The 18,203-nt window shown below is 44.6% G+C and overlaps 1 protein-coding gene across 1 annotated transcript in view; it reads right to left on the bottom strand.

Annotated features, from left to right (window-relative positions):
- The window catches only part of RASSF3 (Ras association domain family member 3), a 109,461-nt gene extending 95,795 nt beyond the window's left edge, over positions 1 to 13,666 (bottom strand). The window contains exon 1 of the mRNA XM_086610199.1: positions 13,381 to 13,666. Coding sequence (XP_086466325.1) covers positions 13,381 to 13,666 — 286 coding nt within the window. The remainder of the gene's footprint in view (positions 1 to 13,380) is intronic.
- Positions 13,667 to 18,203: the final 4,537 nt, after the last annotated feature.

Here is an 18,203-nt window from a genome sequence, read left to right as displayed (position 1 = left end):
CCCTCATCATTTATCACGAATTCTAGCACACGCTTTTTAACAGTCAGACTAGTTAACCATTTCCCAAGCTTAGTATGATTTCCTCGACTATGTCATCAGTTTCTCTTCAGCTTCTCACATTTTATTTGATTTTTTTTTTTGTTTCTGCTAGATCTGGATGGTAGAAAACACTGAAAACCAAGACTAATGTCATTATGAAACAAAGATCCTTTTATATCAACCTTTAAACTACAGAAAGTAAGAGCTTTGTTACACCAGCTATGTTCACAGCATGCAGTTAATAACTCTTCCAGAATTCATAATGTATTTTTCTACGCTAAAATATGTGAAGTATTTAACCCCATTTTATACATCTGACATTTTTAACATACTGCTACTTCTCAGGACCAAGCTAGATAGACTGTATTTCCTCTGGTCAACATGCCTCAGAAAACAAATAAACATTGCCATTTATACTGTATCTGCCACAATTCTTCAGCCAGTGTCAATGAAAGAGCAGAAGGCAGGACTCAGGCTGCCAGACTTGTCTCTTGTTCGAGCTCCACCCTGTCACACTAGCAGGAATTTAGTAGCAAAGTGACGGTTTTAGCACAAGTAGGAGGCCTGTCACCCAATTCGGCATATGCAAGCAGCAGAGTTAAAGGTCCAACAGCTAACTTGCTTCTTTCAGGAAATAGCATGGGTTCAAATGTTGAAGAGCATCTGCCAAATATCGAGTCGAACAATTACATTTTTCTTCTGAAATTCAGACATATAGAAAATTAGATGAAAACCAAAGTGGCATTAAAAAAACTTCCATACTATTTCAGACCATAAGTGAATATATGTATGACAACTAGTTTTATAATTTGATAAAAAATCCATATAGATAGGTTTAATCTTTAGCAGGATATGAAGAGCATGGGAATATTTTTTTTCACCTAAACAGAAAATGCTAATACTATGTTTTTGTTACACTGATATTTTATGAGGCTGAAAAAAATATTCAGTATAACACACTGGAGCATAACAATATCAAGGGGTAAACTGACTTTGCTGATGGGGATAACAAACCTGTGCAGGTTTACACTTTACAGTGTTTAATGCCTTACTGGAAGAAAATAGGCAAGAGCATAAAATGTTGCATCTTCAAGGCAAACAAAACTCAGTCAATACAAAAAAAGTCAGTTAAATAAATCTGACAGTTATGCTATGCAACAACTGAGCTAATATAGATGAGAATACGGGGCCTGAATTCAAGCTAAACAGAACAGCAGTGGTAGCTAGCCTTGCAATAATTTCATGACTCCTCCATCACTTCACATCTCTAGGCTCTAGTTAAGGCAAAACATAGTTAATGGACAACAGCCTGTCCCCTACAGCTCGTGGATGAGAGGTCTGTGATGATGACGGAGGTTCCTCTCAACCTGAACTGGTAGCTTTAGAACATGAGCCACTGTGCTCTGCACAGCAACGAACCGCTGTCAGCCTGCATCAGCTGCATCAGCTGGGCCAGGGAGAGTTCACGTAGCTCCTCCTAAGACAACTCTGGTCGCTTACAGTACACTGCAGCATTACGAGAGTTAAGAACTCGCTGTTTTAAAAAGGTAGTACACAGGGCTACATGTGTACCTTTCAATCTACCCTAATGAAGTGACAGCACACGGAGATGCTTTCCAAGGAGGACAGAAGGACCTGAAATGTGAGCAGAGTCACACTCTTGATCCCTGCCTTCCTTTAAGGAAAAAAGCCGTGTAAGGCTTTTTCCTACAGCAGATTTCAACCCCCAGGTCATCCTCTGCTCATCTAAGCAGCATGCTGGAGGAGGGGAGGGAATGATTGCTGCCTGCGCTGCTGCTGCCGTCCCGTCCCACCTGCCTGGGGAGGGAGGTGAGCAGCTGTCCCCTCTGCTATGTGGGCAGCCTCTGACCTCCTACCTCCCCGCAACGGTGCCAAGGTCAGATCTCAGCAGGCCTCCACGAAGGGCTGAAAAGGCACACGCAGATTCCACATGTGTGCTGCCCATCCCACATGCTCTCCAGCCACGGGCCGGGATGTGTGGCAAGTCACCACCTCGGCAGGAGAGCCGGGCACAACACCTCGCTCTCGGCATCTGCCCCACAACCTGCTTTCCACACCGATACCTGTGCACGCCAGTCGGAAAGCAAAGGGGTGCTCCTGAAACATCCAGCAGTTTAGCCATGTCACTGTCCGCTGCCTTATCGTAGCCATCCCATGTACACTGCTGGAGCTGAGAAAACTAAGAAAAAAACACCAAACCCTCGCTGTTACATAAAATACACTTAAATGAACTGTAAACAACCAGTGGTGTCTGATTGGGAATATTTTCTTGAAGTGTGCTGACTTTATATAGTTTTAAAGCAAATTCTCTGCTGATAAACATTTGTTAGCAGTGCTGAGATATCATAAAAGCGAAGTCTAACAATGAGGAGGGGCATAGGCAGTGGTACCAGATGGGAGGCAGATGTAGAATTTTCTCTGCACTGTGGGGCAGAAGACTATTTTTCCTCAGTAAGGAGTTCCTGCCATTTCCACTCCTCCCAGCTCTTAGGAAGCAAATGGCTGCGATGAGCAAAGGATTTCACTTCCTTTGACTTAACTGGAACGTCTCCATTCAGTCTGATTTCAGGAACAAAGATCCACACACACCTATACAGTGGGGACTGTATGTAGGAAAAGCTAAACATAGTAAGTAATATCTGCTTGCCTGCATTAGCAAATGTCCCTATTACCTGAGCTGAAAATGAGTTTTTGCTTTTTTTTGTAGAGACAGCAATGTACTTGGAAAACAAGGCGGTGTCTTTCCAACCTGTCAGAGTGTGGGTATGTGACACAATGCTATACGCCACACCGACAGGCAGAGTTCAGTGTGGAGAGGTGTTCACAAGCCAGTCTGCACAAGGGTATTTTCCATATTGATGGAGCTTGAACTTCCAGAGAAGGAGGAAGAGACTTCCAGCTCTGAAGCCAAGATCTGAAATGGACTAAAAGATTTTAGCAATTCAGAACTGGGTTATGCAGAGAAACACTATGCACTGGACAGAACTGAATGTGTGAAACATTTATCTAGAAATTATAAAAACTTGTGACCTTCCTTAAACCCTGTTCAGCTACGTGTCAGAGTAAATCTTATCCAAGCAGCAAGAGAGAGGTCCTGCCTAACTAGTCCCTGGGCTTCAGCACTACTGCATTTGCATGACACTGTCAAGACACAGTATCACAGATTTCCTACTAAAACATGTCATGTGTGACAAATCCATGCAGTTTCTAGGAAGCTTATAAAGAACACAATACAACTACTAAAAGTAAAGAAACAAAAAACTGCTGCATTTGAGCTTAGTTCAGCAAAAACTTCCGATTTCCAGCTCAGCTGTTCATCTCTCCCTAATCCAAATAAGTAGCTATTTTTGTGAGCTTTCTAAAAAAACGTTTGATTCTCAGCAGCTGCACATACACAAAAAGAAGGGATTAAAAATTAACCAATCAGTGATTGGCAATCAGCAACTTCCAAAACCTTGCCTCCACTTGAAAGATGGAAACTGACGAACTGTAGTACTCAAAGTGATGGAAAAACACATTTGTTATCAGATTTAATGATCTATTACTTTGCAGATAAATTAATAAAGTCAAAATAGAAATGTACAGTTACCTTTTTAGCTGTGATACCAAAAGTATTTTGCATGTTCAATCCTCTGTTACCAAGGCTTCAGATAACTTCTACATCAATAGGTAATAAATGTGATATGAAAATAAAGAAAACTGACAAAAGAGAAGGGGGGAAATATTGAAAATCTTACACTATGGATGACAGTTATGCTAAGAGACAAAAATACCATAAAAAGATCATGCAATCCAAACCCAGAACCTCAGCTGACAATTGCTGCAAATCAAACTAAACCACTACCACATCTGTACTACTAGAAACCTCCATCTAGCAAAAAAATGCTTCTAGTTCAGATGCATTCCGATGATTAGAATGACTTGTTAAGTAAACCTGCATGAAATTTGGACAAATTCCATCCAAAAGAGAGAGGAAGCAAACGAGCATTAAACAAGCATGAGCAGTTTCAGCCCTTTTTCATGGAGCTGCAGATGTCTCTCTGTACGAGCAGGTAGTTGGGCTTCATCAAATTGAACTCTGATGTCTGCAGCTGAGCTGGTTATCATGGCTACCTTTACAGTCAGTAGAGAAAGATCGGTGCCTCTTGGGTATAGTTATTCCTATCTTGCAGTAAAGCTGTAAATCCACCACAGGAACTGTGCCCTGCACAGTTTCCAGAGAAGCCAAGATGTCACCATGGAAAGAAGACCGGAGGCTGGGAGAGTATTAGTCCTTCTTGGTGCTGGTTCCGAGCAGCAGCAGGGACAAGAAGTGGTGTCCTGACTCTTCTATGGCACACTGAGCACATCTTAAATGGAAATCCCTGAGGTTTTTCAGGTATGCCATCTCTGTCAGTGATGAAAAACAGAACCCAGAATGGCTGAACCCAAAGCAGACAACCAACAACTGCAGGTCATGTTTCAGAGCTCTGATACAAACACACAGAAGCACTCCTCAAATACAGTGGGATTTCAGTTCATTTTCTTCAGGCCTTAAGTGCTGTTTATTCAAAATAAAATACATAACACAAATTCAGCCTATCAATCATGTCTCAAGGTCCTCTGAGGTGAATTGCTTACTTCTACAGGCTGTCTATCAGGGAAAAACTGGATTTCTCTCCTTAAGAAGTAGGAAGGTTTCTTCTGAGCAGTAACTCTAATGAAGCACACCCAGGATTTTGAGGAAGAAAATCACAGTGCCAAAGCACATTTGTTCACATCTGGTTAGTTCTTATAACACTCTTATTAAATATTTCTGTACATTGTTACATGAAAAAGAATATCTCTTTCTGTATTTCAATAATATTTCTGCTTGATTCTTTTCAGTGTCATCCATCGTACTCTGCAATTGTTCCCTGCTTTGTTTTGAATACTTCAGCCTCTAAAATTTGTTGTAATTTGCTTTATGCTCTTTTCCAGATGCTGGAAATGTGCAGAGGCAGATAGGACCGGCACAATACCATGATGAAAGTGAGTGTGTGACAGACGGCATTGCTGTGCTGGTCCGGCTGAGCACCGGGAAGATAATGCACTACTTCCTGGAGACCGCTGCTGCTACAGCGTGATGCCCATTATGATTTTGAATGTAGTTTGGTTACAAGCTTACTGTATGTATGTATGTATGTTTCTGCGTCAAAATTAAAGTTGAATACAAGTTTAAAAAGCTAAATGCAGGGAACAGTAGTGCAATGTGAAATTAACAGATTAGTGTTAGTTTTAGCTCTGTAGTAGATATTATACTAGCAGCAGTAAACTCCGGAAAATGATTGAATAGTGTTTAGGAAAACCACTTTTGTACATACACAGCTACACTTTGGAGTACAGAGAAAAAAAAAAATCAAGGCTAAAACTGGAGAGAAGATACTGAGTTGCCTTGTAACAGGGTTTGACATATAGGATTTGACTCAGTGGATGATAGACCAACTTGCCTGTGGGCTTTGGGTGACTTTGTGCCAAAATTAGTAGACTTCTCAGGGAGGGCTTGCACAGAACTATCACTAAAGGAAATCAGATAGGGGAAGAAAACCAAAAATATGTGTTAAAAGTTGCTAAAACAATAAGTTTATTCATCCTAATCTGGTCTGCTTAAGACAAAAGTAGCATGATTATTTTTGGGGGTACAAGCAAGCTGTGAGCATCCTTCTTTAGATCTCTGCATGTTGTATGAGTGATTACATGCTGTTCGCACAAGATTTACAAGGGTGCACTTTGTACTTTTATTCTCCCTTAGACGAGCAGGATGTTTCTTATTTTAGCCATGGCAGCTATTAGATAATAGAGTAATATTTCAAACTGGAGTAGGAAAGAAAAATACACAAAAGAGATATTGCAGAGCTTAACTTTAATTGTAGCCCTTCATACTTTCTTCCAAGCTCTTACACTCACTGTCAGGCTATTATATTCAAGCTACTACACATATAGAATCATTTCATACAATGGTTAGGGTTGAAAGGGACCTTAAAGATCATCTAGTTCCAACCCTCCTGCCATGGGCAGGGACACCTTCCACTAGATCAGGTTGCTCAAAGCCTCATCCAACCTGGCCTTGAACAATTCCAGGTGTTCAAGCATGACATGCTCTTCCTTTACTGAGCAGAATCAAAAAGACATTAATCAGTACTCAGTATGGTGTGGAGAAAAGAAACATGCCTAGCAGCTCATAAAGCCACCAGGCAAAAACCAGCATTGTTATTTTCTTTCTGTTGTGCACACTGCTGACCAAGATTTAACTGCCTGGATAAAGAGATCCATTCAGTTGTGCTGGAGGTTTCTGGTCAACGCTACTTAGCAATAGAAGGAAGAGATGACTACCATCACTGGACAAGAGCTGAGCTCTAATGCTGGCTTGGCCAGCAACCTCCTGGGTAACGCTGAAAAGGTCATTTTAACTCTCAGTGCTTTCATCTGTGCTTTTTGCTCATAGCGCTTCAGAGCAGCAGCCGCTGCTTCCTCTTGTGCAAGCATACATTTAAGGACTTAGTGTGGCTGGCAGCTCCTATTGCTAAAAGCAAATGAAAAAAACCCCGTGTAAACAGTATGCCAGCAGTGTAGCACAACGTAACTTAAAAGGCACCTGTATTGTTACTTCCCACAATGCCCCCAACTCCTGGCCAAGCAGTGCTAACTGCCCGTCAAACTTTGAGCATGGCAGGACTGTATGAAATGGGCATCAAGATACAGCAGGCTCTCCAAGGCTTTCCCGTGACAAGGTCAAGTTTCTCCTTGGTTCCCCAAGGCTTTCTCAGCAAGCAGAGGGTCAGGAGGTATCATGCTGGTGAGTAACAGCAACAGTTTTATTACTAAGAGCTTCTTTGCTTTTGTAAACAGATCACTGCTTTGATGTTTTATTACACGTCTTTAAGACATCCTAGGTTATGAACGCCGCTTGCAGAAATACCTGTTTTATCACTCTTTCTTTAGCAGACTGTTTTCTACTCCCGTACCAGCTCTCTAATACCTCTTTGTTCAAAAAAGAGCCTTACTGCATCTGCCCTCTTTGCATCCTGCGTGTGAAATGAAACACGGGGTACCTCCACGTCAAGATGCCCTGGGCAGAGAGGGCTCCTGCCCACCCACAACAGCCTCTGCAGAAGCTCCCTCCACAGAGGCTCCAAAGCACATGAAGAAGACAAGCAGAAAAACCACACAGCACGTTCCAAGCGTTTCAGTGCTGGCATCTGAATGTTATGGGGCAATTTTTTAAATTTTTCTCTTCACTGCTATGAAACCTGAATAACAACTGCTTGTATTCTCTGCAGTCTCTTAGGGTTGTATGTGAGACACCCGAACTCCAAAGGACACCATCATTAATAAATAACCGTTCATGAGATGGAGAAAACGAGAACAAAGAAAGAGATGCTCAGAGAATGGGTGAAAGCCTCTACATATGACAGTGTACGGCTTAGGGGTGGAAGATGGTTCTCAGGAAGAGAAATGTCGGCGGCCAAGAAAATAGGACCCACAATAACCAAGGAGATCAGTGAGGAGCCACTGTTTTCTGCAAACAGAGGGGAAAAGGGCTCAGCTTTGCAGTGGTGGGAAGCCTTGCTGAAGCTGAGAAGACCACAGAAATCCCTCAGGAGGCACAAGGAAACTGAGGAAGCCAGCAAGCATTACCCTTAAAGAGCAAGCTTCATCAAAGCTGCTTCTTGGTCTCCACTTCCACACCTCTTCCTTTCCCCCTGCAGTGGACACCGCAGCCTCCAGCTCCACCAGCCCTGTGAGCTCCAGCAAACACCCCATTGGGGCAGCAGGTCACCCGCACTTCTTCAAACCCAACAGAGAGGACAACAGAGATTTCTCTGAGCTGAGCTCCACCAGCACAACCCAGACCCTGTCACTTCCTGCTGCTCCAGCCCCTAGAATTCTGAGAAACTTTGGTAATTTTGGATTTAAAACAAAATAAAGACAAATTTGAGAACTGAGCATCGTTAAACAACTCTCTGCAGAAAGAATGGGAAAGGGAAGCAGCCTCCCACCTAATTCCCCCCACAGTTCTCACTCTTTTGATAAAACATTCAGAGGCTCCTTCAACCCTGAATGATTTTGGTAATTCAAGTCGTAACTCTAGAAGTAGCTTTAGCAACTTAACCCCTTCATTACATGTGAGTAAATATGAACTCACATCTACTGCAGAGATAGTGGACAAGGTCTACCCTCTTCTTTAAAAACATGAAAAAGTATGTTACACAAATTCGTTTGTAAAAAAAAAATTCCTTTTGAAGGAAAAAAATTACTAATCCTTGTGTTTGCTTCTTCCCTCCACATTTTACCTTCATTTCTGTAAAGGGGAATCTATTTCTTTACCATTCCAGCTAATTAGGAGGCATTTAGATAACACATCCTGATTTGTTCTAAGGGGATAGGGAGCTTCGGTTTTTGTGTTGGATTTTGTTTGTTTTTACAGATACTTAAGAAGCCCTGTAGTAAGAGAGCAATATCACATATCAAAATGTGACGCCTTTATACTTCAACTACACTAAAGCAGGAGTCACCTACTGAATATTCCATGTCCAAAAAAACAGATTAAAAACAGAACGATGCACCTGACCAAAGGCTAGCCTGCACTTCCAAAATATCTGTTTCATGAGCCCTTAAATTGTGCTATACACTTTACAAGAGAAGGTCGCTCAAAAAAGAAAGTCTGAAAAATAGGTAAAAGAGATGAAGCAACGATTCAGTGAAGAAAGCTGAAATGACTGCCCAGTAAATTTGAGAAGAGGATGCTTTGCAGTCTTATCTGTTTCACTGAATCATAGAATGGTGTGGGTAGGAAGTGACCTTAAAGACCATCTAGTTCTAACCCCACTGCCATGGGCAGGGACACCTTCTACTAGATCAGGTTGCTCAAAGCCTCATCCAACCTGGCCTTGAACACTTCCAGGGATGGGACATCCACAACTTCTCTGGGCAACCTGTTCCAGTGCCTCACCACCCTCATTGTAAAATGTTTCCATGGGATTCTGCACCTCTGCAGAGCACCTTGCAACTGGAGAGGCTTCTATACTGCGACAGGGGTGTCTGCCTGCACACAGATCACACTACACCCAGGTAACATTACAGGCGTAATACTGCAGGTATAGAATGTAACACTATAGGCAAGGAGGAAACAGGCTGAGGGACATGACTCTCAACTAGTATTTAAAGGATACCCACTGACCTGGTGCTCGTCGATTGTACCTTTATAAAGGATGTCACCAGAAATCTGACAGAAATATTCTGTTTTTTCCTTTAGCAGGCAACTTTTTACAGGCAACTTAACAAATACTTGTGAGTCTCTGTTTGCTTCACAAGGTCCTTACAGTATCACAATGTACTGGTCTTCTCACAGAGCCCCACCAACCTTGCCCCATAAACCCAATACATACACCGATACATATGTTGTTGCACAGGCAACGTACAGTTGGTAAGAGTAATAAACACCATTTCATCCAGGTCATGCTTTTAAAAAAAGCACCCATGAATTCCCAACTGTGTCCTGTCATTAAATACTGGAAAGGAGCAACCTGTTTTTCATGGTACCTCTAAATATCGTCTGCTTAAATATTTTCAGAAAGTTTGAACCAAAATCATGTAGGACCTATAATTTCTCTGTATTCTCTTAAATGAAGAATAAAACTTCTGAAAAGGCCAATCAACGTTTCCATCTGGTTCAACAAAAAAGTGCATCAGAAATGGAAGTGTCAAAATGCAAGGTAAAAGAAAAGTTACAGAAATGAACTAGGAAGTCCAGAACAAGCAGTCCACAAACCAATCCCTTTCATGCCCCCACCACCCACGTACACCCAGTCCGTTGACCAGGCTATGGGGAAAGTAAAACTGTTCAGAAACTATATTCCAAAACCTGGCAGCATAGACTTTCATCTAAAACCATGAGAAATGCCTCATTTTCCAAATGTCAAATGATACGGCAAAACAATGCAACAACTCCAGGGCTGCTACACTACATAATGCTACACACCATGAAGTCATCAAGATGATAGAAGAAACAGATAATTGTGACTCCTGAGCACTCTCGGATTGAAAGAAAAACCAAATGCTAGAAAAGAAAAACCATTCTTTACTGTGTGTCATTTCACTGGTATAAACTGGGATAATCCTGACTGCTTCTGTTTCAAACAGCTTTGTGCAGGGAAGGCAGAGCCCACAATGGCATTCTGCATCTGCACAGTATCACCAAGTTTTTACCTCAAATAATAGAGGTGAAAAGGTGAATAGCGGAGCAAGTCTGGACTGCTAAACCAATTAAGTCTGTCTTGAAAAGGAATCCAAAACAACAGCAAGAGCTCAGATACTACAAAGCATCCTTTTCAGAGGTATTTCATTACACTTGGCTTTCTTCCTGGGCTGAGGTCCAGAAATATCAGCACTGCCTTATTTTTTTTTGTCAAGAAACAAGTTGCTTGAATAACGTGCACCTTGTGCACTGCATTGAAACAGATGATCATTCATCTCCTTGTTTGGGTTTTTTTTTTTTTCCATTCTGATCTTTCTTCCCGGAGTTATACGAAAGTATTTTTTCAATTTTAGCAGAAGCCTGAAAACAAATTTGGGAATTACAAACAAAAATCTCACAAAAGGCAGAAAGACCTTGCCTCGGTAGTTCTTTATTCACTCCAGGCATCCCACCTCACTTTATGATGTGTACCAAGGAGCGGACAAAACCCCTAAGATGACCACAGCCCACTGCAAAATGATGCAATAAAAGTCTAGCTTCTGTTGAAGCTCAGCTCAGGTATCTTCCCCGTCCCTGTGGGGAACGCAGGACAGAGACACTCAGAGGAAACCCCCACTCCCATAAAGACACCACAGATCTTTTCTCTTAGACAGAAAAAAAGCCTGCACCTAAATATTTTAAAATTACTCCTTTAATGTGCCCTTTGACTGCTTCCCTATCCCAGAGGGAATTTCTCATGCCTTTTAATTCTTATCACCAAATTCAGCACCTCTGACTCTGATCTCGTCTGAGGGCAACAATCTAGTGAGAACTGACTTCAGCCAATACTCAAACAGGGTAATTTAAATAAATGTATCTGTGTCTTTGTGACTCAGAATCATCATGAAAATACAGTATGCAGCTCCCTCTTTATCAGCAGTGGACCATCTGGAAGACGCTGTTGCCTCTTGCTTTTTGAATGATGTAAGATGAAAGTCCCTACCACTCTGGAAAACAGCGTTATCTGGGAACCTTTCTGCACTGTCACAAATTGCCAGGCACCTTAGAATCTTGCAAAGGTACTTGCAATTGGAACTTCAGTCCTGATTTCTGCTTCACAAGTGGCTACCCAAAGAAGACCGCAGCACTTTCAGCGGAGGCTACCACAGTGACCACAAGCCCAGCTGTAGTCCTGCAAGCATCTGCTGCAGCTTTCAAGGCCAGTTTAGACATGCTTTCTAAAGTACACATTGAGCACGGCTGTGTCTGCTGGCTTTCCGAAGCGGAGGGACACCTTTATCTTCTGTATTCACTTGCTCACAGAAAAGCCCGTGACTAAGGGTGCAAACTGATGTCTGGCCACAGAGTGGATTTAGCAGCTCTGCATGGTGAGAGCAGCCAGCCCCGCGTTCCTCCACGCCTCCGAGCTGTCCTGGCACAGCCACTGCTTTCATTGCCCTCAGCCAGTCTTTCAGCCAGATCTGTTGGGCAGTCTGGCTCGCTGGTGCACCTGCAAACTGGGACAGAACAGGGGTTCTTGCAGCAATCCTTGTGCGCTTTAGCTATTGTTTCCTCGCATCTCCATACCACTTTACAGCTTTTAAATATTATATTCATGATAGGTCATAAATGTTGAATGCTTCCACTGCTACTTAAACAGCAATTTAAGAGAGCAGCTTGAAGTACTATGCCTCATAAAAACAGAGCTTGTCATGAAGGAGAAGGAAAAACATTGTCATCTACAAACATTCTGAGAAAACGTCGTTGGAAGATGTATAATCCAATGTGACATTCGAAGTTCTTGCCACAGAGCGTTTTATCATAAAAGAAAAAATACGATTTTTAAGGTCTATTTTCACATCAGCGCACTGTACATCCTGTCAGAACAAACAGTGCAGTAACTTAAAAGATTAATAAAAAATATTTTATTTTCACAGCCAAAGTATTTCCATTCCAAGAGTTACTGTAAAAATGGAGCTACTGAAAGTGAGCATAACCGTGAGAACATTGTATCGTAACAGACCTCTTGTATCTCAGCAGAAGACAGCACGAGGTTATTACATCTCCTTAAGCCAGAACAAAACAATAGGAAAAGACTGACCTTTCTGTCCCCACCTTGGGTTTAAAATATCTGTTAAGCACTCAGAGATGTAAATCAAAAGCAAACCACACACCTTAACATGTCACTCCACTAGGCATAGCACTAGATTGTCCTAGAAAGTGCAGGACGGGGTGAGGAACAGCCAGAGGAGTGAGCACGCCCGTGGGGTTCCACGCTGCAACCGCTCCCGTGGTCACCAAGACACCCAATAATGCGGCCAAATGCTTTTCAAACTAAGGGATGGCAAATCCCTGGACTTTTCACCAGCACTACATTCCGTATGTTCTCCTACTGTAAAGAATGGTAGCTAGCAGGTGAATGAAATCGCTGTATTTTAGAGTATAGTGGTGGTAATGAGAGGGCCGAAAAGCAGAAAAGTTGTTTTTTACGCAGGGAAAGGAAAATGCACCTTTGCCTGCTATGAATCAGAGCCCAGAGAGCAAAAGGACATGGACACTGTGAGTACTTGGGACAAGTGGTACTCCAGGACACAGCCTTCTCCTCCTCCTACCCAAAGGACCAGGGAGAGGAGGGCACTGCATCTTCTCCAGGCCTGGGAGCCTCCAAGAACCCTTTGGAGCAGCACTACCTACACCTCCCTGTAACACATATTACCTTTCCAACGGGCAAAGGTGGAGCGCTTTTCCCTGGATCACACTGGACCCACGCAACGCTGTCGCCCCGTGCCACGCCGTCACTCCACGCTACGCCATGGCGTTAGCGGCACAGCACGGAGGGCACGGCTCACAGCGCCCAGCCGGCAGCCCTCGTGCTCCAGCCCTTCATGTCAGGAAACCCTGGCTCCCGTTGGAGCCGGGTGAGGAACACGTTTCCAGCGCCGCTGGCGCGGATCAGGAGGTGCCCGACCGTGCCCCGAAAGCCACGGAACCCTCAATTTTGTGAAACCCGGGATCTCCCGGCTGCCCCGAACGCGCCCCCAGCGACGGAGCGCGGCCTCGCCGCTCCCCACCTCCGCCGCCCAGTTCCCGCCAGCCGCCGCGGGCGGGCCCGCCGGGGCGCTCACCCGCGCAGCGCAGGCCCTGCGAGAGGACGAAGCGGCAGCAGAGGTCGCACCACGTTCCCGCCGCCGCCGGCCCGAAGCGGTGCGGCGGCTCCGGCGCCACCTCGAAGATGGTGCGGACGTGGCGGGGCCGCGGCAGCGCCGGGCGGTAGCGGCGGCGGCGGCGCCCGCCGCCGTACGCGGGACCCGGGACGCCCGCGGGCGCGTCCGGCTGCGGGAGCATCGCCCGCGCCGCCCGGCGCCGCGGCGGCGGCAGCTTCCCCCGCCTGTCGCCCGGGGCCGCCGCCATGTGGAGCGGGGCGCGCCGGCCGCTGCCGGCCGCTGCCGGCCGCTGCCTGCCGCTCCCCGCCGAGCGGCCGGGGCGGGCGGCGGTTGACGCCTCGCGCACATGACACCCGCGGGCGAGGGGAGCGGGGAGGCGGCGGCGGCGGCGGGGGCGGGCACCGGACCGCGCCCGCGTCTTCTGCCGAGCCGGCGGCCGCCGCCCGGCTGGGTTCAGCGCCGCGCCGGGGAGGGTGCGGGCTGCGGAGCGCGGCGTGGTCGCCGCCGCCTCGCTTCCCGAGGCCTCTCACCGTGCAACGTCTCGGGGAGGAAGAACCGCAGCCGGGAGCACTGGTACGCGCCCGGTCTGCCGGCCCTGTTCCCTCGACCCGCCGCCGCAGGAAGTAGTCGATGTAACCAGCGCTTTTACCTGCCGTTTTCAAGGCATTCCCTAATGACACATACTGCAAGCGAAGATGCGAAGCATTTCCGAGAGGTACGTTTCAGTACTGTAGGTAAAACAATTAAGATCTAACAGTACACTGCTTGTGGCGACTTTGGGTTTTTTATTTGTTTCACAAGTTAAAGTTTCCAGGGGAAGTGTTTTAGGGACTCTCTTTCACGGCAGGTGAGCGCGGCGACGTTCCGCCGCCCCGCACCGGGAACGCAGCGAGCGGCGGCCGCGGAGGCGAGGGAGAGGCGGGCGCAGGGCGGGCAAAGGAGCCGCCAATCGCTCCCCCGAGCCCGGCCTCCCTTTTGTAGCCAGCTGGCAGCAAGTCACAGCACCGTGAGCTAGCTAAAACCCGGGTCTGTCCCGGAGCTTACCGGTCCGTTTGTCTGTCACGTCTCCCAGGCATTGGAAACATCGTCTACTTTAATGCAGCCTCGCACAGATTTGAAGTGGTATAAAGTGGGATGTAGCCCGGCTGTAAGGCGTTTTTGGGATGTGGAGATACAAGATTTGTGAATAAAACTAATCTGCACATTCATGCAGAAGGTTGCAAGGAAAGGAAGTGGAAAAAACAAACAAACAAAGAGAAGTCTCTTCACTTGATTTCTTTAAAGATTGGAAACTGCTCCTGTCTGCTTAAATCAAACTGCTGTAGGGGTCCCACGGCAGGAGCAGCAGCACGATTGTGCCAGCATCATCTTCTCTCACCATGACTTAGCAGATGCGCCTGCCAAGCACAGCTAACAGCTGGCGGGGCGAGGTGCCAAGCTCGGCTCTCCCCAGCACGGCGCGGGCCTACACGGCCGGACGCACTTGCTCGCCACCGGCTCTGCAATCGGAACGAGCCCTGCGTCCTGCGGCATAAACGCACTCGAGGATGCTGAAGCGACCCTCACGCTGGCACAGGGGCAGCTGGCAAGAGCCGAGGATGTGCTGCAATAGGTTCTCATTAAAACGATCTGCCTAAGTGACTTAAAGCAGCTACTCCTGGAAACGCTTCCCATGGCTAGGCAGCGGTGACACAACCCGTACCTCGACAGGAAGGCTGTGGACGTCTGGGCAGTCACAGACTGCATTCGACGCTTCCGTAAGTTTTCAGGAGCAGACTACAACTTTGAACAACTGCAGTACACCTGTGTTTGCGGCACACCAGCAGCTCTGCCTGTTGCTGTCAGTCTTCCTTGCCAATAGGAAGCAAAGTTCTCCAAAAGATGAGCATCTACGAGGCACAACTACTGCTGGCCGGCTTGTACCAGTGTCAAAATAGCAAACTCCACTGAGGGATACTACCTCAGTGCATTTTTTTTTGTGATCAATGGAACAAATAACAACAAATAAAGCCGTTTGGAGCACAGAAAATTAAAAGGTCATGCAGCTTTGCCAACGGCAGAATCAGCTCCCAACAGTTAACCAGTTCCTAAATCCCCTCTTCAGTTGATATTGCTCAGTTTCCAGAAAAACCTGTTCTGGCACTTGACTCTCTTTACTATTAGAAAGATTTTTCCAAGCTTGTCATCTGGATTTTTTTGTTTCTTGCAGTACAATTTATAATCTCTAATCCTTTCACCACAGACATGGTGACGAATGCTGATCTTCTGTAACAGCCATTAGATGACCAAAGACTTTTGCTCTCCCCTTCTTCCCATCTTCTTTCATCCAACCAGCTCCCATTTTTTCCCAGTCCACCTCAGGTGAGTTTTCCAGACCCTAGCCATTCTTTTTCCTCTTCTAATAGGTGGCCAGTATCTTTTTTTAACTTTTATGGACAAGCTAGTTTGTTAAGTGCTCGTCATCAGGCTGGTCACAGGTAAACCAAGCTTTCCCCTGCACAGACCAGGGTGGGCATCCATCCCACTGATTTTCCGGTCCCTAGCTAGAAGCCATCACCGGTTTAGGTAACCAAATGTGGCTAGCCAGACCACTTACTGTGCCCTTCCTGCAAGGGATTTCACAGTTACAGCTGGGTACACAACTACGTAGTAATAGTTCAGTGTTTAATTTTACCCAAACGAGTTTATGCCACTGCAGTTTACTCCACATCTCCCCTCTTCTAGGCTTCAAGCTTAAAAAAAAAACCCCAAGCTAATCTTTTCCATTCAGCCTTTTTAAACCTTGCTATAGTATTATATCCAAAATTATTCTATGATTACCCCTTCTACAGTGAATTAAGTAAATTGGCACTGGTTGAGCTCCACCAGTGGACTGTTTCACACCGAGCAGGGACTAGGAATTTCACCGCTGTTAGAGAGAACTAGTTTTGATCAGAACACGTATCAGCAGAGTGGTTAAAAAATAAATATAAAGGATTAGTGGCTCTACTGCATACCCTATGCTAGTGATGCTGTCGTACAGGACACTTTTTCTGGACAGCTGGCTAAGGCAAGCGAAGCATCAATTTGCTACTTCAGATTTCAGGCTTTGTGTTGTACTTCCATGTAAGATAAGACTGAAATTAACAGAAAGTGAAATTATGGAAAGACACAGAAGTAAGTACGCACCGTACAATAAGTGGTTGATGATGTATTTATGTCATTAAGGCATTCACTCATGCATTTTCACAATTCATATGAAGACAGGTTTGTTCAAGTAACAGATGATTAATATACTAAGCTAAACTCCCCAAAACAGTAAACCAGCTTCGGGAGGAAGAACCTTATATTACTTCCTATTACTTCTTTTGGCAAATCAGTATTATGACTGACAGCATCAGGACACTTAGTTTGAGCCAAAATTGATGGTGCTATATGCTACGCTTTGACGTGGAAAATATATTTGCTTCCTAAGAAGATAATCAGTAGATTATGAACTGATTCCTTCAAGTTCCTTAGCTACTGCTTAGTTAAAATCACTTTAGAAAAAGAAATTTTAACAAGATTAAGATTACTGATGTATTGAGCAACACTAAAACCAGCAATGTTTAAAATGAACATGAAACATAACATAAAACATTTTCAACCATGTAAAAGAATGCCGCACGTACTTCAATATACAGCCTATGTTGTCACTACAATTAACTTTCTTTTTCAGACTGCTTCAGTATCAACAAGTTGAAAATTACATATTCCAACTAACACTTGATTTCTTTCAAAATTAAGAACCTTTTGAAACAACAAAGCGTTACAGGCATAATATTGGGAAAAAAAAATATAATTTATGCATAGTTTGAGAGCCCAATTCTTTTAACACTTATGCATGTGTTTTACTGACACTTAGTGAGACTGGAAATGAACGAACCAATGCACGAGCAGGCATTAAAACATTCCAGTTAGACATGATTCCAGTATTTTAAAACAAACAGTTAATAATGCCACGGCTAACCAAGGAAAAACATGTCTCAAACTCTTGCACCCCGTTTGCATAGCTAGATTTTTGGGGGGAACAAAGCTTGCAAAGTAAGAAGCTGCTCATGTGGGTGTAAAAATATCTGAATTCCCTTTTAATATTTGATTCTCACCAAGAACACTGGAAAGCAGGTCTCGGACATCAAGGCAGTGAATTTCCTCTTTCTTTTAACAATGAAAGAATCAATTACAAATTTTTTAAGTTACTATTAAAATATTAAAAAAAAATGTACTGGAAATGTTTTGTATTCTGACCTGGACAGATAAGCAGGGATAAGCATCACAGAACTATCAGATGCTATCACAGGTTACCACTGTTTAGTTTACACCTAAATGTTTCACCATTAAGTATGGAAAATTCTAAATACAGTTGGTCCAGCTCTTCTTACAGATGTAATAAAGCAATTGGAAGGGCTACTGGACACTGTTGAACATCCATGGCCAGGTTTCCACAAGGAAAGAAAGAGTCCTGCAATATTTGCATGCTTTTCATCTGAAACTAGAAACTACACCTGTAGTATCCAAACAAAGCGAGGGATGTTTTCTGAGTTTTTGTTTGTTTTCCTCTTCTCTTTCTCCTCTCCTACATGTTTTGGAGCAGACTCTTTCATTCTGCATCTCTGCAACCCAATCATGTAGTACTGAAAGTAGTAACTACTGATACTGGAAAATATATAGTCTTACTGAATATTCCACCTAAGTTTGATATCTTATCAGTCATAAGTCAGCAGTGGGTGTGGTCCCCTTTCAAGATCTAGACTGGTAACTTATTT

The sequence above is a fragment of the Tauraco erythrolophus genome, chromosome 4, assembly GCF_009769465.1.
Source record: "Tauraco erythrolophus isolate bTauEry1 chromosome 4, bTauEry1.pri, whole genome shotgun sequence".
Lineage (NCBI taxonomy): Eukaryota > Metazoa > Chordata > Aves > Musophagiformes > Musophagidae > Tauraco > Tauraco erythrolophus.
Note: the sequence above shows the minus strand (reverse complement) of the source record. Positions and strands in the feature narration are given on the sequence as shown.